Below are 22,342 nucleotides of genomic sequence, written 5' to 3' on the forward strand. Positions count from 1 at the left end.
TACTCAATTAACATACGTTGCACAAATACAGTTATGCCCTAGGGGCCTCACAAACCATATACTAAAATAGTGTTATAAGAACAATGTCTGGAATAGAAAGTAGGCCTAGGACCTAGGAAATCACTGGGGCTACACTAAACAACCAAAGGTTAGGAAGTAGGAGGCCCACAGGAGACGCGTGCAGTGTCTAAACACATTCACAACTTACTATTGACTTATAATGAACAACAAAGAAGTTACAAAGTTACTGTTTAACGGCACTGCCGGATGGACTACTACAAAACCCCTTTAGACTAGGACACTTTGAGAGTCAAGACCCACGGGAGCACCGGTGTACTTGTGTTACCTCACCCAGGGAAGCCGGGTGCATAGGTGCCTTTTGGTGTCGGGTTTCGTCGTCGTTTTCAATGGAGATCTGCAAAGAAGTGCTGCAGGCGACCATTGGAAAAGTGTCCGGGTGGATCGGAGATCTGAAGAACCTGAAAGCAGAGGGGACAGAGTCTGGGTCATTAGTCAGTGACCAGTAAGGTACCAGGAAGGAACCAGGCGATGTCTCAGGTGAAGAGGTGAAGCTTGTCTCTGCAGCCACGCGGTCCAGAAGGTGTCGATGACAACTAGGAGCTGGATTCGAGCTGTTCCACAAAGGATCTAGTTGACTGCAGTGTCGGTATCCAGATTGGACACAACAAGCCTTGGCAAGCGCAATCCAGGCAGGAGATGATGATTGGCTTTGTTGCAGACCAGCAAGGTCTGTCGTGCTTCTCCTTTTCAGGGAAGCTGGAGCAAACAAGCAACCAGAAAAGCAAGTTAGATTCAAGATGGAGTCCTCCAGGGGCTCACTAACCAATGGACTAGGAACCAGGAAGACGTCTAAAGCTGAAATGCAAGAGCGGGCCCCATGGGACATTCGTGGAGTGTGGAGGGCTGAGCTTCAGGTCAAATGGTGCTCGGGACTGTGGCTTCTCATGCCGCAATGCACAACTGTGAGGGTACCTCAGGAGATGAGCAGTTAGCAAAATGCAGGATGTCCAGGAGTTCCGGTCCCACATCTCTCGTGTTGGCCATGGCACTCAGCTATGCTGGGATCATCGAGCAGGGGCAGAGATGTCTGAAAGTCCATGTCCTGAGTCGCAGAGTCTTCAGGATCCAGCGGGAGCCTCAACAATGCAGACTGGCAAGTTACTGGTGGTGCCTGTTTGCACCGGGTGGTCACTCCTTGACCACAGGGGAGATGTCTTCCATCTTCCAGTTGAAATGGAACGTCGAAGGTCTGGGATATGTCTTGTGAAGATTCATCCAGGGTAATCTAAAGTCCTAGGGACACAGTTCCTATACTTATACTAAGGTTAGGGGCTGGACTACCTGGCTAGGTCCCTCCTATGTGTGGACCTGAGAAGGGGGTGGTTACACCACTTTCCCTTTGTCCAGTTTCGTGCCAGAGGTGGGGCCCCAGCAACTGTTTTGAACCGGGCTATGCATGGAGCACCTTGTGTGCCCCAGGCAGTGTCTCATTTTGCAGCCCTCCCTGCCCCAATACACTACAGCCTGTCTGGGGAGGTGCTGGCACCTCCCAAGGCAGGAAACCTATTGTCCAAGCCTCCCCTGCCAGAGTTTCGTCCAGCAGCAGGAGGTCAGACTTGTGTCTGGGGCAGCAGCATCCATTTTGTGATGCTGAGGCTCTGTTTAACTTTAATCGGGTTTACCAGTAACTACATGTCTTCTCCCTCTAGAAGGATGGAATGCTACCCCCGCCGCGAGGACTGGTGGGGGGGGGTAGGATTCCAAAGTGTTTGACACCTTACGCGACATGTTTTGATAAAGCCAAACCAAAGTTAGCATTAACCGCAAGGATTATAATGCACTTAAGAGTATATGGTATGACTATATCATAGAACAGCTATAAGGCAGATGGTTCAGAAAGCTGCAGAGGGGCTCAGCTCATGCTAGGGCACCCTCTCACATAGAACCAAGCCCTCTGCCTCCAGGGTTGTCGAGGCCTGCCATAGGAGTGACTTAAAGGTTACTATGTGTCTATATATAAGATAGATATAGCTATACTATATCTAAGTAAGGGGTGATTACACCACCTTACCCAGGCTGTGTGAACAGACCTGTGGTGTTAGTTTGGAGGGCCAGCCAGGGGTGGCATAGTACATGCTGCAGCCCCTGGTAGGCCTGGGATGCATGTATGCCATGGGTACCTATGGTACACTATACAGGGGCTCACAAAGGTGACCCAATACCCAATCTAGTATGTACCTAAAGTACATGAAGTCCATTTTATAGAGAAAGCAGATAGACTGGGGCCCTGATTAGCAGGGTCCCAGTCCAACTAAGTCAAAAACCAGCAAAACAGCAGGAAAAAAATGGTGGTAACCATATAGTCAGATATCCACCTTCCTACAATTGTCTCTATGCGTCCGTTCTTAATGTTGCAAAGTGAAACAACTCCTCCCTCCTCCCTCCACCCACTTCCCGGTCTGCCATCCTGACACCACCTGTCCACCCTAATATATGCAGACTATTGTCTCTATGCGTCCCTTGTATTTGTTGCACAGCAACCAAATCGATAGGGTCTGTTCGTCCTTTCGATTAAAAACAAGCGCGTATTGGACACACGCGTATTTGAATCCAACGTTGTGTATATATAAACACGTGCTAATGTTGCAAAGTGAACCAACTCCTCCCTCCACCCACTTCCTGCTGTGCCATCCTGACACCAACTGTCCATCCTAATATATTTACACTATTGTCTCTATGCGTCCTCTCTTAATGTTGCAAAGTGAACTAAGTCCTCCTCCCTCCCTCCGCCCACTTCCCGGTCTGCCATCCTTACACCAACTGTCCATCCTAATATATGTAGACTATTGTCTCTATGTGTCCCTTGTAGTTGTTGTGCAGCAACCAAATCGATAGGGTCTGTTCGGCCTTTCGATTAAAAACACGTGCGTATTGGACACTCGCATATTCGAATCCAACGTTATGTATATATAAACACGTGTTTAATCGAATCCAACTTTGTGTCTAAATTTCAAAGCAATTGGAGAAGAACTTTCGGAGATTTAAGATTTTGAACAAACGAACATTGACATTTTTATGTGTCTGTTCGGGCTTTCGATTTAAAACACGCGTGTATTCGACATGCCCATATTTGAATCCAACATTGTGTATATAAAAACATGCGCGTATTTGAATCCAACGTTGTGTCAAAATTTCAAAGCAATCGGTGAAGAACTTTTGGAGATTTACGATTTTTAACAAACAAACATTTACATTTTTATTTATATAGATTACTTCTTAGCTTACAGGTTACAGGTTACAGGATGCTAGTCAGATCCATATATGTGCCCCACCAGTAGCGGCCTCCTCGCTGCTCAGCCCTTCCACGCCAACACACTGAACATTCTGATGACCTCACCACAGGCTGAGCAGCAAGGCAGAGAACCTCAATAGGGAGAATGCATTAAGTAACAAGTACATTATAACAGTTTACATCATGGGTTTAGTGACCTCCCTTCTGGGGGATTGAAACACCACCAGAGGTATGCATGAGTCTGTAGAGTAATAAAATTGTGAGCCATTATGCTTTGCAGAAGAGACACATCTCTTAGTGCAGCTGTTGTGAGTTCTGTAGCTACACAAGGAGTGAAGTCTGTAGGTGTTCTTGATGTGCATGCTGTAAGATTGCCTGGTGTGGGTTCTATAGGTGCACCAGTGGTGAGTTTCTGTAAGTGCTGCTAGTGTGAGTTCTGTAGGTGCTGCTGGTGTGAGGGCAATTCAGGCAGTTGATGTGAGTTCTGTATTTGTGAGTGGAATGAGTTCTACAGGTGAGACAGTTGTGAATTCTATAAGCCTGGTTGGTGTGAATTCTGTAGCTGTGTCTGGCATGAGTTCCAGAGGTGTAAACTATACAAGTACAGTTGATGTGAGTTCTGTAGCTTCTGCAGTTCTGCAAAGGAGCTTGGATTGAATTCTATAGGTGTGCCAGGTGTGAGTTCTATAGCTGTGTCTGGCATTAGTTCTATAGGTGTATATTCTCTAAGTATGGTCAGTGTGAATGCAGCCGCTGCTGTAGTTCTGGATAGGAGCTTGTCTGTAGGGGTGCAGGTGTGAGTTTTGTCGGTGTGGTTGTAGTATACGGTGTACGCTCTCTATGTATGGTTGGAGTGAATTCTGTGGGTGCATTTGGTGTGAGATATATATGTGCAGCCGGTGTGAGTTCTGTAGAGATTGTTCCTGTGAATTCTATAGGTGCAGCTGGTGTGAGTGCTATAGGGATGGTTTGTTTGAACTCTCTGTAGGTTCATTTGGTGTGAGATCTGTAGGTGTAGCTGGTGTTAGTTCTCCATGTGTGGTCAAAGTGGATTCTGCTGGTGCAGCTGGTGGGAGTTCAGTAGGGATGGTTTGTGTAATTGAGGAAGGAGTTAAGAGCTGATCTCTGCCTGATGCACCTCAGCTGGGTCCCTCATTCTCAGAACCATGAAGATTGTGTCAGGTTTTCTACATCCTGCTGTAGGAACACAGCCTAGAATTCGGTACTGGAAATGAGTCAATGTGCCAACCCGAGACTGGAAACCAGTGAGACTGCAACAACCCCACAACCCACTGAGCAATATTTAAGTGAGATCTTGGCGAACTCACATATGATTTGCTACTCCCATAAAGGTCAACTGAAAGGTAGCCGCAACGTTTACTAAATTTGTAAACAATCAAAAAATATATATATGCTGTATACAGTTTTAGTAATCCCACCCTCATTTCTAGTTTAATTTTGGCTTGGAACGATAATCTAATTAAACTTTCAGAGATGTTGCACACCCACATATCTGTTTAAATAAGGTTTTACGTTCAATATAGCAGTGAAGGCTGCTAGACATGTCTTGTGCTCACACCAGAACCTGGGGGCCTCATTTATGAGAAATGACGCATTGCTGCGTGAAAGCAGCGATGCGTCACTTCTCAGTGCGCACTCCTTGTGACATACCTAATGCGTCATATTTACTGTGTGACGCATCATGTCGCAAGGATATACAGATACGTCAGTATTTCTGACGTATCTGTGAGTGCAAAAGTGACGCATCGCTGGAGTGTGTCACAAAAGTGACGCAACTCCAGCAATGCGTCCTTTCACATTGGGAAAGCCCCATGTGAAAGGGCTTGCGTCAGTCTTACGCCTGCTGTGAGGCAGGCGCAAGATTTTGACGCAACAGCGTCCTAGAAGTGACGCAGTGAAATCACATAGATTTCACTGCGTCGCTTCTATGAGGCTTTTTGCAGGGGAACGCCCCCCCTGCATACATTATACATGGCGCAGGTATAATGTAGCGCAGGGGTTTACAAAGTGACGCATCTGCTTAGATGCGCCACTTTGTAAATAGTGCGCAACAGGAGGCATCTTTTACGCCGCCGATGCGTCACAAAAAGTGACGCATCAGCAGCGCAAAACTGACGCAAGGGCTTATAAAGGAGGCCCTGGGCTTCTATGGGAATTCACAAGGGCCGATTATCAAGCCATTCTTGATAATATGCCCCCATGTACACAACTTAATAACAATTATTTAGAACAAAATTGCCAGCTCAGAATAAATACTGTGGGCCTCATTTATGAGGTTTTACCATACGGCAGGGCCACAGGCCTCCCTGCAGCGCTGCCCTATGGTAAAACAAAAGGGCAGGAATGCGCTGTATCTATGAGATACGGCGCATTCCTGTAGTTTCCCCCTATGCCGGCGCCCAATGCGCTGCTGTGTGCCAAATCAGGCACCTTTGCACCATGGTGCAAGGGAACCTGCATTGAAGGGATGATTGTTTTTGTGCAGGAAAGGAAACCTCCCTGCAGAAAAACCTCCACAAGGGGCTTTTTACCTTTTCTATGTGTTTTGCAGAATGCGTCACGCATGCAAAAAGGAGAAACGTGGCTAAATAAAGATATTTCTCCTCGTTCTGCCTCCCTTACGCCTGCCTTGGAGAGGTGCAGGTTTTCGGCGCTGTGTCAGACTTATGATTTATCGTAAGTCTTGGGCACTGTCAAAATGCCATGGATGTTGCTGGGAGCACCCCCAGCAACAGTCATTGCACCCCCCTTTAAAAAAGAAAACTGTGTTAAAGGGGTCAATATTTACCAGGAAGCAAGGGGGCTCATGAAGGAAGTCCTGTGGATATATTCGAGCTGACTTGATTATCGCTTTGCAGAGAAAAGCGACAACACAAATGTGCATTCCATATTAATCACAGATGTTCCTTCTTGAATGATTCACGCGTGTAAGGTAAAAGGGGGACCTAGAAGAGAAAGAACATGACAATCATACCAAAGACCCTTATTAGGCCATCACGAGCCCTTCTGCTTGCACAGCGCCCAGTTCTTTTCCAGCTAGGTTTGCGCTATAAGCCCCTGTGCATCCCTCACACATGGTGTTATGTTTGTCATGATATAGCCCCTTCACGCCTCTTTCTCCTCTCCCCCCCCCAGGGTTCCGCTGCTGAGACACAAATCTCTGAGGCAGAGTCTGAGGGACCACGGGCTGCTGGAGCACCTCACAGGGGATCTACGCTTTGATGTAGGCCGCGGACACTCCGCCACCCTCAGTGTGTCCGGAGGCTCAGACGAGCCCCTAAGGAGCTATATGGACGTGAGTATGAGGGTGAGACCCCCGGATGGGTGGGGAGCAAATGGGCCTTTTAATGCAAGAGGCATGGGGGCAGATCTATTAGAAAGTGCTGCAGCGTGGCACCGTAAGCCCTTTGACTGCGCCATGCTGCGGCACTTTCAGAGCACAGGAATGCAACATATTTACAAGAATGTGTTGCATTTCTGTGCTTCCCCCTGCGCTGCCTAGCGCTGGTGCAGGCACCCTTGCACCATGGTGCAAGGATTCCTGTGCCATAGGGAGATTGTTTTTGTGTACTAAGGGACAACTTCCTGCACAAAAGCAATCACTAAAGGCTTTTTCCTCTTTCAATGCGTGCTGTAGAATGCAGCATGCATTGAAAGAGGGAAAAACGAGGAGAAACTAAAACATTTCTCATTGTTGCGCCTCCCTACACAAACGCTAGGATGGCGTAGCATTCAGACGCAGCTCCAGATGTACGATTTCTCGTAAATCTGGAGATGTGTCTTGTTACACCCTTGGAACGCCCCTTCACTGCAAAATGCTGCGTGTGAAGGGGCCTTATTTACAAGGAGAAGAAAAGTCACGCAAGGTGGCTCTTCCTGTCCTTGTAAATATCGAGGAGCCCCCTGCTCCAGAGTACGTCCCGAAAAGTGACATACTGGTGGCGCAGGGGGCTTGTAAATCTGCCCCTCGGTGCTCACCTGACCACTGGCTGACCACAGAGAGTTATATTCCATTGCAGGGCGCTGCGTCTGCAAAGCTTCTTGGTGCTATTGAGTGACATCACAGTTACAACCTTAGACAGTCAATCTACTAATCCCACATTAACAGCAGCAGGTGACAAGTTGCTTCCTGGCTGAGTCCCCCGGCTTTCATTACTGAATGAATCTTCCTCAAATGTGTTTCCAAAGGAAGGGACTGGAGTAGGGACGCATGTTCTACTGGAGAGTCCAAAAAGATCCGGGCAAATTTACTGACATTTACGGTGGGGTTGCATTACAACAGGGAAAAATATTTATTTGGAATCTTTTCTTCACTGCAAATTTTGTTTTGCGTTAGAAATTGTCCTGAAAGTAACGCTTTGCATTACTTTGCTTCAAGGACGCGTGCCATTGGTGGTACGTGGGCGTCCCCATACAGCCACCCATGAGTTGGAATGCAAAGCCCTATTTTCTAACAATAGTAGGCTGCTTTTGTGAAAACAATAACGCCACTTTCAGTCTCCTGTTAAAAAGAAGAAATATATATATTTCTCCAAATGTTTCCACCTTTACATGCGTGCTGCACAGTAGAGCACACAGTGGGGAACGTTTAAAGCTTATCTAGACATAGTGTTTGAAGCCGAGGGCACTCTCACAGCACACAATCTATGCGAGGCAGATGCGCTGTGATGCTCAGGGGTGTGCGCTGCACGAGGCAGCCCGAGTGCGCCCCAGCACTGGGGAGAAGCGGCTTATCAATCAAGCGTTTCTTAAGTGCGAGTACTCACCCGTAAGGGTTTTTAAGGCGCTATGGGTGGGGTGGGTGGGCGGTGCAGGTTCCATTCCATCAAGGAGGGGGTCTGTCGAAGAGCCAGGTTTTGAGGTTTCTTGTGAAGATGGGGAGCGATGTTATCTGTCTGAGGTGGAGCGGAAGGTCGTTCCGGGCACTGGCCACGCAGAAGGAGAAGGAGCGTCCTCCCAATCTGTTTTTTCTGGTGTGGGGGACCCCAGCATAGGAGAGCTGGGCAGATCGTAGAGTCCTGTGGGGTGCATGGAATTTGAGTTGGCTGTTGAAGTATTCTGGTTCGGTGTTGTTGAGGGCTTTGTGTGCGTGGGTGAGAATGTTAAAGGTGATTCTCACCTCGATGGGGAGCCAGTGGTGTGTGCACAGGTGCTGGGAGATGTGGTAGTGTCTGGCAGGTTGAGGACCAGTCTTGCAGCGGCATTTTGGATGTTCTGTAACTTGCAGGTTAGGTTTTTGTTTATTCCAGCGTAGAGTGCGCTGCTGTAGTCAAGTCTGCTGGTGACCAGGACGTGAGTGATGGCCTTTCTGTGTTCGAGGGGGATCCATTTGAAGGTATATGTAGGAGGCGGAGGGTGTAAAAGCAGGCAAACGAGACAAAGTTGATCTGGCGGTCCATTTTGAGCTCGGAGTCCAGGATGATTCTGAAGTAATCAGAAAGAAGCTGGAACATCCTAGTTGATTGTTAAGTTACTTTATTGAATTAAGATGTTAAGTTATAAGATATGATGACAACCCCATCAGGAGCAGCTGTCCTGCTGCTCAGCCCTCACCCAACTGACATTCATAACATACTAGCATTCCACTCATCCAACATTCTACAACACATGCATTCAAGCTGAGCAGCAGGGAGACTCAAGATACAACAGATTCCCATAGTGCTTGCGTGGTTCTGCCTAAGGGGGCGAGTGGAGCCATGTAGACGTTGAAGAGCGTCAGCTGAGGGAGGAGCCCTGGGGGACTCCGCAGGTGGTAGGTGTAGGGTCCTAGAGGAAAGGAGGAGTCTGACCCACTGCGTTCTGCCGGACAGGAAGGAGCAGAACCAGTTTAGGGCCTTGTCTTGGATCTCGGCGTCATGGAGTCTGCGTATTAGGGTGCAGTGAGAGACTGTGTCGAACGCGGCTGAGAGGTCAAGGAGGATGAGGACTGCTGTTTCTCCTTTGTCCAGTAAGGTACGGATGTCGTCTGTTGCTGCAAGTAGGGTGGTGACCGTACTATGGCTTTTTCTGAAGCCGGATAGGGAGGAGTCGAGGATGTTGTGTTCTTCAATGAATGTGGCGATGTGGCTGTTGATGGCTTTCTCGATGACTTTTGCTAGGAACCGGAGCAGGGAGATGGGTCTGTAGTTTTTGAGTTTGGTGGGGTTCGCTGAGGGTTTCTCCAGGAGGGAGTTGACCTCGATGTGTTTCTAGTCGTCTGGGAATGAGGCGGTCACCAGGGAGTGGTTATTGGTGTGGGGGGGCATGGGGGCGATGGTGTTGGTGGCTCTGTTGAAGATGTGGTGGAGGCAGGAGTCTGTGGGGGCCCCTGAGAGGATTGAGTTCATCGTCTTCAGTGTGTCTTCGGTGGTGAGGGCTGTCCAGTTGTCAATCGCTGGCTTCAGGGTGTCCGGTGGTTGGTGGGGGTTCAGTGTGTAGGTTGTCTTCATCCAAGTTGCCATAGATGCTCTTGATTTTGTGTGAAAGAGGGTGCTGAGTTTGTCGCAGAGGTCTTGTGAGGGAGGGATCTCAATCGACTCACTGGTGTGTTGGGCGAACTCCTTGATCATGTTGAAGAGTTCTTTGCTGTTGTGTGCGTGAGTGGAGATTCTGTCTTCAATTGCTTTTTTATTCAGTTTGCTGATGAGTTGGTGGTGGGCACTGGTTGCGGCTTAGAAGTTGTTGTGGACTTCTGTGGATTTGGTGTTCCTCCAGTACCTTTCGAGGCCGCGGCATGCGCGTCTGGACTCTCGAAGTTCAGTGGTAAACCATCTGGCTTTCTTGGCGTGGGTGTTATTTTTTTTCATGAAGTTGGCTATGGTGTTGCCTCTGTCGGAGATCCATCTGTGCAGGGTTCGGGCTGCGGTGTTGGGTTTGTTGTTTTCCGTAATGGTTGGGGTGGAGTTGTTGAGTGATGAGATTAGCTGGTCGTCGGTGATTCTGGTCTAGTTTCTTCCCGCAAGCAGGTGCTGGTGTCTGTTGATGGTGGGTGTTCTGAAGCTGAAGTGGAGACATCGATGGTCGGTCCATGGGAGTACGGTGGTGTGACTGAAGGTGATGGAGTTTCCTGTTATAAAGAGGGGGTCGAGGGTATGTCCTGCTGAGTGCGTGGGTTTGGTCATGTTTTGGGGAAGTCCAATGTTGTGGAGGTTGTTCAGGAGGGATGTGGTGTTGGTGTGCCGTTGGTTGTCGAGGTGGAAGTTGAGGTCTCCCATCAGGGTTTAGTTGGTGGATGCGATGGCATGCGGGGAGAAGATGTCCGTGATGGAGTTGATGAGCAGTCCGCGGAGTCCAGGGGGCTGGTAGATGAGGGTTCCTCGGAGGGTGGTGCTGGGGCTGGCCAGTATTGTGAAGTGAAGGTGTTCCATCAGGTCTGTGGGCTCGTCAGGGAGTGTGCTCAGGCAGAGGGTGGATTTGTGGACTATGGCGATGCCTCCTCCCGGGCGGTTGAGGCAGTTCTTCCGGGAGATCTTATATTCTTGGGGAATGGCAATTGTGATGTCTGGCCCCAAGGTGGTGTTGGTCCAGGTTTCAGTAAAGAGTGCTACGTCCGGGGTGGTGCTGTCAAGGAGGTCCCATAGTTCTGTTTGTGGAGGGATCTGACTTTGAGGAGGATGTGTTGCAGGGTTGTCAGTTCAGTTGTGTTCTTGCGGGCGGGTTACGCTGGGTCCGTGTTCTTGGCAGTGCTGCAGGAGTGCCGGCAGCAGTGACAGCTGAAGGGTCTGTGGTGTCGGCTAGTGATGCTAACGTGCAGTTGTGGTTGCAGCCTTAGTTGAGTGTGTGGAGTGCTGCTGGGACATAGCATTAGTGGGGCAGAGGTCCAGGGTTCCTGGCACTGGTCGCTGTTGGGTTGCGGACAGGAGCAGACGGACTTGCCTTTGGCGTGCCTTTGGTGCGCAAGCGGCACGGCTGCTAAGTGGCAGCTATTAAGTAGGGGTCAGGGAGGGCTGGACAGCTGGGAGTCGGGAGGGGAGCTGAATTGGGCCAATTGCGCTGGTCGTGCTGGGGGGGAGGGGCCGCGGAGGCAGCAGTGGCGGGGAAAATGGGTGGAAAAAGAGAAAAGGAAGAATAAAGAGGAAAAAAAGACTAAAAGTGAAATAGGGCAGGAACGTAGAAAAGTCCAGAGAAGTGCAAAAAAGAGCTTGAGCTGAGGGTAAAAAACGAGTAAAGTGGAGAGGGAAGGCGGAGCGAGAGATAGGAGACAGAGGTGCACTGGACCACCACAGATGAGGCGAGGTGAAACCAGCGGTGAAGGAGGGCCTCGAGCACCAACGCCCGAGATTGCAGGGGCTCGGGGGAGGCCTCACTCAACGCTCGAGAGCGCAGGGGCTCGGGGGAGGCCTCATTCAACGCTCGAGAGCGCAGGGGCTCCGGGGAGGCCTCACTCAACGCTCGAGAGCGCAGGGGCTCGGGGGAGGCCTCACTCAACGCTCAAGAGCGCAGGGTCTGGGGGAGGCCTCACTCAACGCTCGAGAGTGCAGGGGCTCGGGGGAGGCCTCACTCAACGCTCAAGAGTGCAGGGGCTCGGGGGAGGCCTCACTCAACGCTCGAGAGCGCAGGGTCTGGGGGAGGCCTCACTCAACGCTTGAGAGCGCAGGGTCTGGGGGAGGCCTCACTCAACGCTCAAGAGTGCAGGGGCTCGGGGGGGGGGCCTCACTCAACGCTCGAGAGGGCAGGGGCTCGGGGGAGGCCTCACTCAACGCTCGATAGCGCATGGGCTCGGGGGAGGCCTCACTCAACGCTCGAGAGCGCAGGGGCTCGTGGGAGGCCTCACTCAACGCTCGAGAGTGCAGGGGCTCGGGGGAGGCCTCACTCAACGCTCGAGAGTTCCGGGTGCTCAGGGGAGGCCTCACTCAACGCTCGAGAGCGCAGGGGCTCGGGGGAGGCCTCACTCAACGCTCGAGAGCGCAGGGGCTCGGGGGAGGCCTCACTCAACGCTCGAGAGCGCAGGGGCTCGGGGGACGCCTCACTCAACGCTCGAGAGTGATGGGGTTCGGGGGAGGTCTGACTCAACGCTCGAGAGTGCAGGGGCTGGGGGGAGGCCTCACTCAACGCTCGAGAGCGCAGGTGCTCGGGGGAGGCCTCACTCAACACTCGAGAGCGCAGGGGCTCGGGGGAGGCCTCACTCAACACTCGAGAGTGCAGGGGTTCGGGGGAGGTCTCACTCAACGCTCGAGAGTGCAGGGGCTGGAGGGGGGGAGGCCTCACTCAACGCTCGAGAGCGCAGGTGCTCGGGGGAGGCCTCACTCAACGCTCGAGAGTGCAGGGGCTCGGGGGAGGCCTCACTCAACGCTTGAGAGTGCAGGGGCTCGGGGGAGGCCTCACACAACGCTCGAGAGTGTAGGGGCTCGGGGGAGGCCTCACTCAACGCTCGAGAGTGCAGGGGTTCGGGGGAGGTCTCACTCAACGCTCGAGAGTGCAGGGGCTGGAGGGGGGGAGGCCTCACTCAATGCTCGAGAGCGCAGGGGCTCGGGGGAGGCCTCACTCAATGCTCGAGAGCGCAGGGGCTCGGGGAGGCCTCACTCAACGCTCGAGAGTGCAGGGACTCGGGGGAGGCCTCACTCAACGCACGAGAGCGTAGGGGCTCAGGGGAGGCCTCACTCAACGCTCAAGAGTGCAGGGGCTCGGGGGAGGCCTCACTCAACGCTCGAGAGTGTAGGGGCTCGGGGGAGGCCTCACTCAATGCTCGAGAGCGCAGGGGCTCGGGGGAGGCCTCACTCAAAGCTCGAGAGCGCAGGGGCTCGGGGGAGGCCTCACTCAACGCTGGAGAGCGCAGGGGCTCGGGGGAGGCCTCACTCAACGCTCGAGAGCGCAGGGGCTCGGGGGAGGCCTCACTCAATGGTGGGTCTGCGAGGGAGGGAGGGCAGTCTCTCTGACAGTGAATCAGCGGTCAGTGCTGTGTCTGTCCGTCTCTCTCCCTCTTATGCATCGCTGCGCCTGAGGGCGCCAGATGAGTTTGATGAGTTTTTAGTAAATCCACCCCCTGCTCAGGAGGCTGCAGGATTGTCAGCACTCGAGGAAAGATAGCATTTTACCTATGGGAGTACTCCAGATACAGTGAAAGCAGCTCATATCGGGGCTTTTCTTGTAAAGTGCTGTCTGTGTGAAGTGGTGCCTGAGTCTGCCGCCTTATTGAAACGTCATCTCTGTGCGGCCCGCACAGACCCGGCCCCGGCAGACTTTAGCCCACAAGGAGGGCCACGGACTATGTTGCCGGGAGGGCCACAATGTGCGGCAGGGTTGAGTCAATTATGCAGCAAGAAAAGGCAACGTTTGCGGCTTTAAGCAGCACAATTTGAGATCGGATAACTTCATGTTATCATTTTGAAACTTGTTAGCACTGCCTGGGCGTTCGTTGCAACGAACATTCAGACACAGCAATAAACTGCAGAGGCGACCCTGTCAGCCCCGCATAGGGCCTTCCCTGCGGCAGCACGGCCTTTGAGCTGGGATCTGAGTTGTTTTCTTGTTCAAATCTGCAGATGACGGACTGTGGCGAAGGAGGCAGATCTATAATCATTCGAAAATGGGTCAATCGCACCGTCCCATCTCCTGCCCGTGAGCACTTTCTTTCACTTCACTTGCTGCCTTCTGGAATCCAGATGTGCCGCTTCCAGTGTCCACCGTTGGGTGGCAGCAGACACACACCTGCAGATGCTGCTGCCTCCTATCGCAGCAGAAGCAGCAGCTGGGGCGTCCTGCTATCCCGCCCCCCCCCCCCCCCCCCCCCCGCCCGCTCCACCCGGACCTGGGGGCAAAAGCAGCGCTTAGCGCCGGTCTTCAGGCCGCTGAAACTGGCCTTGGCTCACACAGACCAGAATAATAGGAGCCCCCAATATTCGTTTTCAGCGATTTTTAAAGCTAAGTTCAGATTGCTGTGTGAGGACCTAAGCCCCAACAGGAACGGGACTGTGTGTGCTCATTTATTAAATAATTATAGAAATAATCGAGTTACGATTTCATTTGTAAAATGCAAAGTAAATATGTATAAATACCAATATGACGGCCCCCCCCAAAAAAATAATTATTAATAAATACAGATGAGAAAGTCCTAAAATGAAATACTATAAAAATACTACAAAATGTTTTAACATTAAATACTATACAATATTTTAAAATTAAATACTATAAGGGCTGTAGTGGTAAAATAATACGTTTCTGTCCTTTAACAGCTGTAGAAAAAAACGAATAAGTGCCTGTGAAATAGACACAACACCAACTCGCCGAAGGTCCTCTGTGTGACCCTGTGTTAACTGCAGGCCTCTGGGACCAATTCATTTTTTTTTTATTTTATTTTAATTTTATTCTAATGAAGCACCCACGTGGCCCTCTTTATTGTCAATGAATGTTATTATTTATGGCCCCGGAATGGTGTTACATACCTCTACGTATTGTGTATAAACAAACCGAAATCAGACCCCATCCAGCACCTACAGATGGTGGCGGTGTATTACCCCCCACCCCCTCCGTAGTGTTCCCCCTGAAGTGACCCCCAGCTTTGCACGGGGACAGCAGCCCCTGGTCCCGCAGCCAGCGCCTCTCTAGCGCTCAGAAGCCGTTGCGCTTCGGTGTAAGGCGCTTGTCACGTACTGGAGCTTCAACAGATGCAGGGCCTCCTGTCTGACCCCTCTGCCTCCAGAGCGCCCCAACATCCAACCCCCGGATCCAGGCATCTCATTGGCTGCCGAGGCCCCCGCGGTCCCCCGCCTTAACCCCCCCATACTCAGGATCTGGGGGTTTGGGTGGGGGCGGGGTACCAGAGCCCTCAACACCCGTAGAGGAGGCACTTTACCGACTCACACTGACACTCTACTGATGATGGCGGGACGAGGTGCTCAGAGGCAAGCTAGCGCCCTGAAGCCAGCACCAGAGGGCGTCATTGCGCTGTGTTCGAGGTGCCAAGGTCCCCAGGGTGGGGAGCCCTGCAGCCTTCAAGAGAGAAAGGAACCAGTTGCTGCTGGGAATTGAAAAGGATTCCCGAGGAACCGATGGGGCCTGTCAAATAAAGGAAAAGAGGGCGCGCAGCAGGGCTTAATTTGTGCCGGTGGCTGCAGGGTTTCCCACCTGCTCCCCTTTTCTAGGGATGAGAACTCATTTTTCCTCATCAAACTTACACCCTGAGCAAGTGAGAAAAACAGAGAAAAGAGGGAGAGAAAGAGGGGAAAAAAACATGACAAAGGGAGAAAATCGGAGGGGTAAGAGAACCGGGAAGGATGAGGTAAAGAGGAAGGAAGTGTCTGTGGCTGAAAGTGCCTTGAGACCGATTCACAAAGGAAAACTTAGAACCGAAGTCTAACTTTACTCGTAGTAAAGTTAGACTTTTGTTCCAAGTTTAGATTTTTGATCTTAGGCAGTCCTTCTTACGTCGACCCTAGCGCCAAGACGCCTCTGGGCATTCGCGTGCTCTATACATTATCAAATCAAATCATAAACTTAGACCAAAGTCCATATTCTAGTTCTTTCGTGAGGTAGGGAGGTTTTTAAGGCATTCCTTCTAAGACCGGAGGATGCCGAAGCAAATTGCTGAGAGTTTGCGGGCCTGAGGTTCGAAATGAAGCCCGACTTCGACCCAGAATTCCTGGATTTTTAAGGTCCTTTTTGGATCAGGGCGATCGCCCACATGCTCCGGCCGAATCATTTCTAGCCGTTTGGAGGGGTGATTCCCGTATTCATCACTCCCGCCTTTCCACCGGTCCATGTGAGTGATTGACAGCCCTGCATTCAGGGACCTTTGTTAAGCTTTGCTCAAGCTGGGGCTGATATGATTGGGGATTATCGATTGAAAAGCTGCCTGTCATCCTCAGATGATGCCAGGCCCAGGCCAAATGACTGAATAAACTCTGCAGAGGCCAGACTTAGAGATTAAAAAGCGTGGGGCTCGGGGAAGACCCCAGGGGCCCCTGCAAGGAAGAGAAAATACATCAGAAGAAAAGACTTCCTCACATACCATAAAACCTCTGTTTGTCCGGAGGCTGCAAAGCACTTTAAAGCAAAGTCATCCATTCTCACTCCTTGTAACCTTTCTATAAGAGTGGTCTGAACAACGTATCAAATGCTGCGGAGAGAATGTGGCCTAATGGCTAGAGCGGTCGACCTCGGAGCTGGGAACTGGGTCTGAGTCCCGGCAGGGACGCTCAACATCCTGTGATTCTGGGCAAATCACTCAATCTCGCCGTGCCCAACAAAAATGAATGCGTCCATCTGTAATATAACTGGTGCTCATGAAAAGCGCTCTGATACCCGTGGGTCTAGATTGCGCTATACAAAACTCGGCAAAGCAAAATATGACTAAGGTGGCAGTGCCCCCCCCCCCCTCTAGAGTTCTCCTCAACTTCTCAGTGGGCGCAAGTAGAGCTCCCTTGGCACTGCCCAACTTTCTAAAACCGGCTTCAGTGGAGTTGAAGATGCCAGGGCGGGATACACTGATAGATGTCTATTCACAGGCGTCTCTAGGCCTTTGCTGGCCAGTGAGGGAAGAGAGATGGGTCTATAGTTATCTCGTAAAGCAGGGTCGGCGGGTATGCTCCCCCCACATCCGGAGCAAGGGTGTCGAATGGAGACCCAAACTGAACAGATGTGAGGGCTGCCTCCAGGGATTCCAGATCTGGGGCAGGAAAAGAAGCCAGAACAGAGACATCTTCTGCCCCATGTTTGCTTCCTGCCCCTAAGCTGCCGGCTTTGCTGCCGGCCAGTTAAGAATCTTCAGAATTGTATTTTGAAAGAATTCTGCAAACCTATTGCCCCTCCCTGTGGATGAGGGGCACTAGCAGAGCTCCAAGGGAGCTTCAGTGGTGAGTTCCCTCTCTTAAATAGTTCTCTCATACAATCCTGCGAGGTGTCTAAATGCAGTTTTTTCTTCTTTTTCCTAATGCTTGTGGTCTTTTATAACTTTTCTATAGCAAAGTTTACTAGCATCATCATATTTCTTTCTCCATTTCCATATCTTTTGTTTAATGTCCATTTTCAGTGGGGAAAGCTCCTCAGAACACCAGGGGGCCTCTTTTTAATGTGATTCCCTTTGGAGCTTTATAAGGGAGCAGAGGACCCAGACATGTGTCCACCAGCTCCCTAAGGGGTTCTAGCTCTCCGTACTGACACCTGTCCAGGTGGGCGCAGAGGCGGTCGCACCTTCTCCCAGTCCCTGCTCTCCCATCTCCATCCAAGGTCTTCTAGCTCTCCGTAGTGACACCTGTCCAGGTGGGAGCAGAGGCGGTCAGCACCTTCTCCCAGCCCCTGCTCTCCCATCTCAATCCAAGGTCTTCTAGGCCTCTCCTGCAGGGGCCTCTTCAAGCTCATATCAGTCCCTCTCAGCTTCGTTGGGATTATAACATGATCAGACCAAGGAACAGGACGTGCGTCTTCAGTCCCGGGTTAGGGAGGTTAGAGATGACCGGGTCGAATAAACGACCATGACTATGGGTCGGACCCTTAAAGATTTGTTCCAGTAGTAAACCCTCCGGTCCTGACCCATCCTAGTGGCTCTCTCATAATTTATTTAGCCAACTGGATATTCAATAGGCCTGGGTGGTAAATTCCATTCCGCTTGCGGAATGTGGGTAATTTCACGTTCCGTGGAGAACGCAGAATTGCCAAAAATTCTGTGATCCGCAGCTTCGTAGAATTTTTTGCTTGTTCGCGCATTCAAAATGCGTGTTCGCAAGATGTTTCCCCCGGAACTCTATGTGGTCGCGGAGACTTCTTAACGTTTTGCGGAGCTTTGCGTAGCGCACCTACGCAAATTACGCCCAACCCTAACATTCAGATCCCCAAAAGGGTGAAGTTGGCCTTTGTTAAATTCTCACAACCTCTCAGATTCAAAGGGTTAGTGTTGTATATTTATACTTACATCAATATGACTACCTGGTTTCTGTAGTCCTTTCTTAGTGTTCCTACCTTCTCTATCTCCCATAGTACCTTTGTGTGTTCTATCTGTGGTGTGGAGGATTCCAGCCCTGGCAGTTGGTCTGGTCAGCTGTGGGGTTTTACTGCTCTGATGTCTAACTTAATAAATACATCTTAACTACCTGAAAAAAAAAAGAGAACAAAGGAGAGACGACAAAGGAAATTCCAGGACCCGTACAACCAAGGAATGGGTGGGGACAGAAGATTGTCCCTGGACTGGAGGGGAACAAAAGTTCCAGATCAGTACCGGGAGTGGACAGAGGATGTCCCAGGACCGGATGGGGACAAAGATCCAAGAAAGTAAACGGGAGAGGACGAAGAATGTCCCAGGACCGGAAGGGGACAAAAGTTCCAGATCAGTACCGGGAGTGGACAGACTATGTCCCAGGACCGGTGGAGGACAAAACTCCCACAACCTGTACCGGGAGAGGACGAAGAGAGTCCCAGGACCGGCAGGGTTCACGACCGAGGTTCGTGTAGGACTAGAGCTTCAGTACCACGACAATGTAGTGACGAGGTGGTTCTTTGAACCGGCATACATTTTCTGTGTTTTTGAACTAGACTTTTAGCCCACAGTGCAGAGGCAAGTTGTCCACAAGAGAAATGAAATTTAAAGACATTTATGAAGCCTAAAAACAACCAGAGGCTTATAACCCGAGGAAAAGACTCAGAGCCTAGACACCTGGTTCAGAACTGGTTTTTGGACCGCAAGAAGTCTGGATCCAAATTTTTCTTCGGGAGCATTCTTCCAGAACTGTTCTATCCTCAAAAATAGCGAATATCTGCACTGGACAATTTTTGTTAGAGAAAGTGAACTCTCTATTTCCATTTTTGATGGCCACAATGATGGAGTGTAGAGAGTGGACTGGCTCTTCGTTTTTGTCAATTGAGGGGGAGAAGGTGGTCATAGTGGTCTTCATCTTATTTCACATCTTGATCCTGATTCTCTTTCTCCCTGTTCTGGAAGTTCATGAGGTCCCTGACCTCTTAAGTGTTATATGTTTCTTTCTCCATGCTTTAACTCTTACTGTGTGTTTGAGTCTTCCATTTGTGTTTTGTTTGTAAGGGGAGAAGATGTGTTGTATATTTATACTTACATCAATATGACTACCTGGTTTCTGTAGTCCTTTCTTAGTGTTCCTACCTTCTCTACCTACGCAAATTCCGCCCAACCCTAACATTCAGATCCCTAAAAGGGTGAAGTTGGCCTTTGTTAAATTCTCACAACCAGTCAGATTCAAAGGGTTAGTGTTGTATATTTATACTTACATCAATATGACTACCTGGTTTCTGTAGTCCTTTCTTAGTGTTCCTACCTTCTCTATCTCCCATAGTACCTTTGTGTGTTCTATCTGTGGTGTGGAGGATTCCGGCCCTAGCAGTTGGTCTGGTCAGCTGTGGGGTTTTACTGCTCTGCTGTCTAACTTAATAAATATATCTTAACTACCTGAAGACGTGTCCTGCTACCTACTTAATTCTATTTACAACAGTTAGTCAATACTTTCCTATCTTCTCTGAGGATTCCTGCCACCCCACCTGCTCTTTTACCTTCCTGTTTGAAATTTGTTATCGTATACCCTGAGGGGGGCCTTTACTGCCTCGGGTGCTGAATCCTCTGCTAACCCATTCATCCCATAAACATATATATCTCCGTCTTCTGCTTTGAAGGCGATCTACAATTCAACAAATACATCTTTAATGTATGACAGTGCTCAGTCAGGGATTCTTTTAAGCGTGATACTAACCTGTGCGGGTCTCAAGGCGCTGGGGAATGGGGGGAAGCAGCTCTTGACTCATAGGGGGATCTTCTCAATAACGGGCGATAATCATTGCCAACCTGGACGCGCCTGGACATAACGCCGTCCATCGCGGGAAACCAACGCTGTGTTAAAGGCGTAGGACCAACACGCCACCAACAGGTGATAGTATCAAGCACACGCGTCATATATCCGCAGTGAACCCACCAGGATGCCGATAACAAAGGAAACCTGATCATGAAAAAAGTTGCAATGGACCCAACAGTGCTGAAAATATCAGCCATAAGCAGCGCAGTGGGGCGTGGTCCACCCACCTCACCTTCCTCACCATCGCCCGTTGCATCGGGCACCTGGATCCATGGGGCATTGTTGTTCGCACAAATGCTGTGCAATACACAACATGCAATGCCCTCTTTGGGGAAACAACCTATACAACGTAACAATTAAATCGCACTACATTTACAACGCAGTCATTACATTGCAACATCTTTTACAACGCATCTATCACATTGCATGCCACTACAACGCATGACACTACATCGCATGTCACTACAACGCAGGCATTACAATGCAGGTCATTACAATGCATACCATTACAATGCATAGTACTCCTACACTATCCAACACTTACCCTACTGTTACACCCCCTAAAGTTAGAATAGTAATTTTTACCCCTACACTATCCAACACTCACCCTTCTGTTACACTCCCTGGAGTTAGAATAGGAATTTTAAACCATATGCTATCCAACACTTACTCTACTTGTACACCCCCTGGAGTTAGAATAGTAATTTTTACCCCTACACTATCCAACACTTACCTTAAATGCAATATAATGGCATGCATTGTAAAGGTATAATGCGATGTAATGGTAAATGTTGTAAGTATAGTTTAAAAAAATGTGTTGTAGTGGTATGCAATGTAAATGTATGCGTTGTAAGGGATGTTGTGATGTAAAACCTGTGTTGTAAAGGTATGTGTTGTAAATGTATGTGTTGTAACGTCATACATTCCCCTCCTTGCACATTATCTCTGGGCTGCACAGGAATACACCACCTGTGACCTCCATGTATCTGAAAAGTGAATGCAACACACCAAATGTGCGTTCAACAATTCTCCTGGTGCATTTGTGGGCCACATCGCACTACCTCTGGGCCTGGGTGAGTGCATATCTCTGTTCACCTGTGAGTGGTCAGTGAGATTTGGTTGAATTGGTGGTTCTGCATGCTGTGTTGGTAGACTGACAAGTGCTGTAGCATGTGATTTGTGCGAGATTGGGAATCATGTCTGCCATGTTTTGCTTCTGGCACATGTGTGGGATCAATGTGTATCACATCGCCTCAAAACTGCTCCTTCCTCCTCCCAGGCATATGTCCTTGTCTGCGCTGGGTGGTAGCATCACTCGCACTTCTATGGCATACAATTGTCATGCCTGTCGGCACAGGTCTGCATGCCTTCCTGTTTGCCAAGTCAAACCACTTGGTAGCGCTTCCATGTCTGAATCATGGGAGCTGACCTTTGCTTATCGGTGACTGAGGGAGAATGAAGCAGGGGAGGAGTGTGAATCAACAGTGTTTCACTCCCATGTGTGTACATGTTCAAACGCATGGCAAATTTAACGTGTCAGATCCGAATCCAGCATGCCTATCAAAGGGGACACCTAGACCATCCTTCACCCTTCACCATTGCCTACTAAGGACAGCTAACTCATGTTACACAATCAAGGCTGCTGTGGCTTGCAGACCGGAGTCACATACTTGGTAACAGTTCCCCAGGGCGCCCCTTGCTGTAGCAAGGTCCTTCTCCCGCCCACGCAAGGGAGTATAGGTTCTACACTCCAGCCTTCCATTCCTACCTCGGAAGCAGAGTGCAACATGTTGAGCAGGCACAAAGCCCTTTTGTTCCAACAGGAGGTGGCCCCTACATCCGCTAGAGACATATTCATGTTGCAGGCGCTTCGGACCTTGAGTGAGATAAAGTAGCTTCTTACAACTGACCTCCCACTTCATTGTGTGGGACTAACTCACCAAATATGCAATGCATCTCAGACGGCCGTCCTTGCACAATTTTTTAATGTGCGGGACCTGGCATGTTCAGTTCTGTTCAAATTATACCTGGGGGGATACCAGCTTTCATTCATTCTATCTGTTCCAGCGTCTTCAGGGGGTGCCACATTATATTGGTGCTGGAAGATGGTGTCCTGCATCTCCACTTTTTGCTTCAAAATGGCTGCTCACCTTGAGTGTGCATAAAGAAACAATGTCCTGATAGGTAAGGATGTGTAGGCAATTAATTATGCATGCATACAGCATTACTCACAAGGAAAGAAGGAGAATACTCATTAATAGGGTAAAAGATAGTTATTCATCTT

General features: G+C 50.0%; 1 protein-coding gene across 1 annotated transcript in view; it reads left to right on the forward strand.

Moving 5' to 3' along the window:
• Window positions 1-22,342, forward strand: part of LOC147725236 (pepsin A-like) — a 186,999-nt gene that overhangs the window by 47,205 nt on the left and 117,452 nt on the right. The window contains exon 2 of the mRNA XM_086966552.1: window positions 6,470-6,629. Coding sequence (XP_086822678.1) covers window positions 6,470-6,629 — 160 coding nt within the window. The remainder of the gene's footprint in view (window positions 1-6,469; window positions 6,630-22,342) is intronic.

This window comes from Lissotriton vulgaris, chromosome 4_1, assembly GCF_964263255.1.
Source record: "Lissotriton vulgaris chromosome 4_1, aLisVul1.2, whole genome shotgun sequence".
Taxonomy (NCBI): Eukaryota; Metazoa; Chordata; class Amphibia; order Caudata; family Salamandridae; genus Lissotriton; species Lissotriton vulgaris.